Source organism: Nicotiana tomentosiformis, chromosome 8 (genome assembly GCF_000390325.3).
Source record: "Nicotiana tomentosiformis chromosome 8, ASM39032v3, whole genome shotgun sequence".
Classification (NCBI taxonomy): domain Eukaryota; kingdom Viridiplantae; phylum Streptophyta; class Magnoliopsida; order Solanales; family Solanaceae; genus Nicotiana; species Nicotiana tomentosiformis.
Window position 1 is genome coordinate 138,793,482 of NC_090819.1, and position 7,107 is coordinate 138,800,588.

The following is a 7,107-nucleotide window of genomic DNA, read 5'->3' on the forward strand; positions in this document are numbered from 1 at the left end:
AAATTCATCTTCAGGTGAAAACTAGATTTTTTATGGCCAAACACTAATTTTAAAAAAAAAGTAAAAACTTTTTTATGTTCAAACGGGCTCTAAAACTTTTTTTTCTAAGAAAAAGATTAGCCAAATATAAAAGATTTATAATATTTTTCTAAAGAAGAAAATTTAATTATAATAAATATATTGCTTTTTCACGGAGAGATACGAAAATCAAAATTTATTTGACAAAGCAGTCTATGTGGCTACAACATAGAGTCCCCCTCTTGGCTCTTGTAATAATTTTACTGAATAGTGAATCCCCTCATTAAAGTCTACTATACTAGTAGTAGTAGTAGTACTATATTTTGGCCATGGATACAACCATTAAAACCACAAGAAAAGTTGCAGAGAATCTCCAGTCAAGTCTCAAGAAAGACTCAATACTGCAGTACAATACAATACAAGTAGCAGTAGCTGTAACAGTTACTACAGTGAGTTAACTCAAAGATAATGGGTAGTTGAGAGAGAAAAAAAGAAACAATATTTTAGTGTGTGTGTGTATAGAGAGAGAGAGAGAGAGAGAGATGAAAAGGGGAGAAAAAAGTGGGGTTGAGACAGCAGAAAAGCAAGAAAATTTAGGGGAAAAGTTGAAGAAAATAGGGAAAAGAGGGGGACATAACACACCAGTAATACCCTTTTTGAGGCTCCAAAATTATCATCATAATCATAATAATAGTAGTACTACTACTGTTGTTGTTCAAGAAAGTGAAATTGGAGAAACCCCTTTTCATAATTCTTCAGTTTCTGCTAGAAAACTTGCAGCAATTCTTTGGGAGCTTCATCACTACAACATTCCTTTTTCTAAAATGCATAGTAATAATAATGTTGTTCCTCATTCAAGAATCAGACGTCTACAGCCTTATCACCACCACAGAAATCACCTTTATGAGGATAGTAGTAGGGTTCTTGAACACCCTGATCCTTCACCAAGTTCACCTGACCTGGTAATTTTAGCTACTTTTGTTTACCCTTTTGTTTTAGTAGTGTCAGAAGTTGGTAATTTAGTTCATATTGTATCATTTAGTGGATGGTTTGTTATTATATTTTCTTGATTGTTTGTGGTAAAGTTGGAATCTTTGAGTTGATTTTATAGTTCTGAGGGTGTTTGGCTAACTTATTATGTTGTTGGAGTTTCTACCTCATTAGAATTCTCTCTTTTTTTCCAATAGCTCTGTGAATGGCAATTACCCTTTTGGTTAACAGTGGCAGAACTTGGTAATTTAGCTAATTTTCTTGATTGTTTGTGGTAAAGTTGGAATCTTTGAGTTGATTTTTTTGTTCTGAGGGTGTTTGCTAACTTATTATATTGTTGGAGTTTCTAGCTCATCAGAATTCTCTCTTGTTTTTTCAATAGCTCTGTGAATGGCAATAACCCTTTTGTTTAATAGTGGTAGAACTTGGTAATTTAGCTAATTTTCTTGATTGTTTGTGGTAAAGTTGGAATCTTCAAGGTTTTGGCTAACTGATGTTGTTGGAGTTGCTAGTTTTTACTGCCCCTTTCTGATTCTCTATCTCTGATGTTCTTTTGTTCTTATTCATCTCAATTTGATCCAAAAGATTTCGACTTTTACAAATCTGAATCAGGTTCTTTATTTGCTTCAAGTAATTCTTGGATTTGTTAGATGATTTGAGTATCTTAGCGTCCAAGAGAACTGCTTGGTTGGCCCTAAAGATTGTAACTTTTTATTTATTCCTTAGTGTATTTCAGGGCGATAAACTTTTAAGGACCAACAAGTGATTATGCCTCTAACAGGGTATCCTTCAAGGACTAGAAAACTTGTTAAGTTATTGTTTTGTCTAAGTTCCTTTTCATGCCTTTTAATGCTGAGCTGTTTCGAACGCAGGCTGAGATATAATCTATGTTGTGTTCGAATGAAAGGGTTCGAAATGAGCAGATGGATATGGTTGATTGATATGACCTACTATAGATTAGTTTTGCATTAACGCACAGTTCTTGTTGTTGTATTCTTTGCTGTTTGAGTTCTTATCTCTTTTCTAAGTTAGAGTACAATTTGAGCTAGCAAAGTTTTGAAATTGCTAAGCATTCACTGTGACATTTGTGTTTTTTAATGCCAGCCAGGAAGTGCAGGCAGTTTGAGGAGGCATGTTACTGCATCATTGATGCAACATCATCGATCAATTGAAAGGACCAACCATGCAATTCAACCTGTATCTCCTGCAAGCTATGGAAGTTCAATGGAGGTAAAGAGAGTTCGTAATTTGCATCGATGACATCTTTATGGGCAATACTTAACTATACTAGGGAGAAGGTCAATTATGCAGTATTTCATTAAGGAATTTAGAGCTGATGGAAACTGAAGGGGAGCCTTGGTGCTACGGTAAAGTTGTCTCCGTGTGACCTACAGGTCACGGGTTCCAGCCGTGGAATTAGCCATTGATAGCTTGCATCAGGGTAGGTTGCCTACATAACACCCCTTGGGGTAATGCGAGATGCTTCGTGCACCGGGCTTCCCTTTTTTAGAGCTGATGGAAACTATTTCTCAAAGTAACTTAGGTAAAGAGATCTTATACTCTTTGCATCGCAAATCCTCGAAGCCTAATGTCCATTAACTTTAGTTGACTCTTTGCAGCCATAGAATAAATGTCCTTATATCCTAGTTGTTGATTATTCCAATTTTCATAGCTTCTTTCACTACGAACATCTTGAGAGGATCAAATTTTTTTTTCTAGAGGACATTTTATCTCATGGTTCCGAAAAGTGTTTAGTAACTTAAATTGGCCATTATTATTCATTGTGGTTGAGGGAGTCCTCTCCACACCAGTGAGTCAAAAGTTCAAGGCTGATAGCCTGAAAGTGATTCATAACTTGAAAAACTTGCTCCACTAGTTATTTCTCTCGGTAACTATGGAGCAGTCATCAGCTATCCTTTGACCAACATTTGGAGTTTTCTCTTTAGTTTATCTTCAATGTCTGTTTCCTTCCTAGTTATTGCTGGATTAATCTGATTGATAACTGCAAAATAAACAATCAGGAATGGAATTGAAGCAGGCAGTTCCATTCCATTTTCTTCAATCGCTTTTGAGCAGGCTATTGTTCTAGTGGATATCGGACAATTTAGGGCATGATTAAAATCTTTTAAATTTGAATTCTAAGAAGTTTGTTCCACTGGTGGAAGACCTGCAGGAACAGTTTCTTTTAATATTTATTTAATTTTCTCAAAACTTGACGCACGAGGCCAATGGTTCAAATCTCATAAGCAACATTTTCTTGTTGCCACCTTTACGGTGCTATGGTTTGTCTGTAGGTCATGTGTCCCAAGTTTCTCTATCTTGAATGGATCTAATGTGACTTGTGATGTGCTTCTAGGTAAACCAAAAAGAATACTTATGCCAAGTACAACGGCGAAAATGACCTTAAAGAATACTTATGCCAAGTAAACCAAAAAGAATACTTATGCCAAGTACAACGACGAAAATGACCTTAAAATTTTCTTCTACACCTTTAGATTGGTAGTTGATACAGGGCAAGTACAACGAACGAGAATATCACTCAATAACTTGTTGTTTTAAGGATAATACTTGTGAATTCTTCATTATCAGAAAAGAATATCATGTAAATTCTTTCCTAATAATGCATCTAAAGCTTCACATGTATATTCTTTCAGATTGCACCTTACAACGCTGCAGCAACACCAACTAGTTCTATAGATTTGAAAGGGAGAATTGGAGAGGCAAGTTACAGCCTAAAAACATCTACGGAACTACTAAAAGTACTGAATCGAATCTGGAGCCTGGAAGAGCAGCACACATCCAACATGTCACTCGTGAAAGCATTAAAGAAAGAACTAGATCATGCTCGTGTCCGGATCAAGGACTTGGTGCGACATCAGCAAGTGGATAGACATGAAATAGATGAATTGATGAAGCAGATAACAGAGGAAAAAGTGGCAAGGAAAAGTAAGGAGCAAGATCGGATTAATTCTGCTATTCAATCTGTCAGAGATGAACTGGAAGACGAAAGGAAGCTAAGAAAACGCTCCGAGACCCTGCATCGGAGACTAGCTAGGGAGCTGTATGAGGTGAAAACATCTCTTGCTAATGCTTTGAAAGAGAGGGACAAAGAGAGGAAGTCACGACAACTTCTGGAAGACCTCTGTGATGAGTTTGCTTGGGGAATAAGACATTATGAAGAAGAGCTTCATTCTGTAAGACAGAAATCCGACAAGGATTGGACTGAAAGGACTAACGGAGATCAACTAATTCTGCACATTTCTGAAGCATGGCTTGATGAACGGATGCAGACAAAAATAGAACCTCAATATGGTCAAGGTGATAACAGCTCAATCATAGAAAAATTCAGGTCTGAAATAGAGACCTTTCTTCAAACTAAACAAACTGGTATTAGGAATAATGCTAGCTTAGGAGATCCCACTGATCGAAGAGGTTCTAGGGTTTCATTCCCTCTTAATGTTCCTGGCAGTGCTCCACAAGATGAGGGTGACGACGAGGATTCTGTTAGCAGTGATTCGCACTGTTTTGAGTTGCAAAAACCAAGTGCTGCTGAAGAAACAATGAGACCAAATTACATTTTGAGGAAACCTGCGTTACACGAAAGGTCAAAAGGTAGCAGCGTGTCTAATTTGCAAGTGGAGTTTGAAGAACAGATGGCTCGAGCATCATTACCAAGTGAAAGCAGGAACCATCTTGACAATCAGGATCCGGGAGAAACTAGTGAAAAGAACCAAGTTGAAATTAGCACTTCGAAGAAGTTCGAAATCTGTGAAGTAACAGAAGAAAGTAATAGTTCTGGGAAAAAGAATAAAGCTGATGGAACACCTGGAGTCAACTCAAATTATATGATTGATGAATTAATTAGAAGTCACTATTTGTTGTCAGAAGGTGGAAACGTGCCACCTGAAAATGATTATGAGTTAGCTTCTTATGGAACCTCAGTGAGGAGGGCTCGGGCTAGTCCGGTCAGGCAATGGACTGAGAAGCTTCCCTCGCATGAGAACGTATCTGAGTCATCTACTAAATTGCCACCAGATTTAAAGGAGAATACTTTGAAGGCCAAGCTACTGGAAGCAAGAACAAGGGGTCAACGTTCACGATCGCGTTTGAAAGGCACCAAGATTTCCTTCTAGTTCTAATGTTTATATGCTTTGGTAGCTTGAAACAGAGCATAATGCATGTCAGTATTATGCAAATCTGTATACCAGATAAATAGTCGTTGCATGGCAAGTCAACAACATATATAGATGAGATGAAGCAAAATATTTACTTCTGAATCCTAACGGATCCTTTTGCAACGACGGATGAGATGGGAAGTTCAACTGTAACAGTTCAGCATCATGTTCGAGTGCCTCCACGGAGATCTGGGTGTTCTGTTTAAGGGTGGTTATTAAAGAATCTTGTTACATTAGCTGCACACCATGCACATTTTTCAGAAAGGTTACTACTTTCCTTCAGTGTATATTGAATGCTTCTGGTGTAGGCAATCTTTTGACTAGTTGGATGATTTTTGTACCTTTATGTTTCATTCAGCTTTGAGTACATTAATGGTGGCTATATGCTCTAGTACAATGACACAAGCTCCTTAGTTATAAAAATGTCCTTTTGTATCTCCTCGAGTCAATAAAAGACCTGAGAAACTTGCTTTTAAATGTACATAGGATTCTTGTTCTCTGGGGTCCCCTTATATAATTGCTTGTGTTTTCTCATTCAAGTCTATAACAGTTGTCCATAGGTTTATACAGTGGTGGACCTGAAAACAAGGCTAGAGACATCATTTCGTCAAATATTTTCACCAAGGTAAAACGCCGGGAGGTAAAAAATACGAGGTGGTTTATTTCTTTCTGCCTAAGTCTTTGATAGATAAAGTTACTTGAAAAATGTGCTGGTGGAAGATAACAAGTAGTCGAGATGTGCGCAAGCTGGTTCGGACACCACCATAAATCAAATAACTGAAAGGGCAATGTAAAAGAGGCCAACTCCCCCAAACCACAAGACAAGTTCTTGATTTCTGGATATGAACAATACAAGCTAAACAGCAATGCAGCTGTTAACAACTAGACTATTAAGAAGAGTCATCATTAAGTCATCTTCCTTAAGATTAGTTTGTCTTTGGAATGAAAGGCAGTATTTCCTTCCTAAGTTCAATAGCAAAATCTGACACAGAAAATCTAAAATGAAAAACTTCATGTTGGGCTTCTATTTTCTTTGATAAAATGGCCTTCTCTATTAGTGTCACTGCTTAATAAGTCCAATTCTCTCCTTAATTGGAGAAAAAACAAATCAGAAATAGCCAGATTTACAATTGGTAATTGAAAAATAGCCACAATTTCAAAAGTAATCGAAATTTAGTCATTTTGTCATGTAAAGATAAAATCTGAATAGAAACACTCTTAAAAATATGGAAATATTCCAGCATAATATGCTGGAGTTCGAATGTTTTACGTATGTGCTTCCAGCATATTGTGCTGGAATTTCATAATATGATGGAGTTCCAACATAATATACTAGAAGTAGGAGCTCCATAATCCAGCATATTATGTTGGAACTTTCCGTGTGGTGGAGTTCCAACATAATATGCTGAAAGTTTATATGCAGGAGCTCCATAATCTAGCATATGATGCTGGAACTTTCCGTGTTTCAGTAAAACAGTGGCTATTTTTCAATGACTTTACAAACACTGACTATTTTTTAATTACCAGTCTGAAAACTTGCTAGCCCGTGATATTTTCACCCGTAATTGCTTCGCTAGTCTCTGCTGATATATATTTGGGCCTTACTCAAGAAACAAGGAACAATCGAACGATTTGTCTGCGTGTGCTTTCTAAATCGGATTATATTTAGGATTTTAGTCATATATATTGGCAATTTTTACTCTATTAGTGTTGGTTAATCGTTTGTAACAAGTCATATACCATATTTTTCTATTAATTAGCTTGGATTGAGAGAGCTGTCTAATAACCTTGGTCAATGAAATATCTTTTTCTATATATATATATATATATATATATATATATATATATATAATTGAGGGAATAGTAGGGTTGATGTGGCACCCTCCCATAGATGAGGATTGCTATTTATTTATTTTTTTCCTGT

The 7,107-nt window shown here is 36.6% G+C and overlaps 1 protein-coding gene across 1 annotated transcript; it reads left to right on the forward strand.

Annotated features, from left to right (window-relative positions):
- Positions 1-430: 430 nt before the first annotated feature.
- LOC104096279 (uncharacterized protein At5g41620) lies at positions 431-5,679 on the forward strand. Its single transcript, XM_009602633.4, has 3 exons — positions 431-980; positions 2,113-2,238; positions 3,663-5,679. Exons 1-3 carry the CDS (start codon positions 561-563, stop codon positions 5,139-5,141), a joined length of 2,025 nt encoding a protein of 674 aa, XP_009600928.1. The 5' UTR covers positions 431-560; the 3' UTR covers positions 5,142-5,679.
- Positions 5,680-7,107: the final 1,428 nt, after the last annotated feature.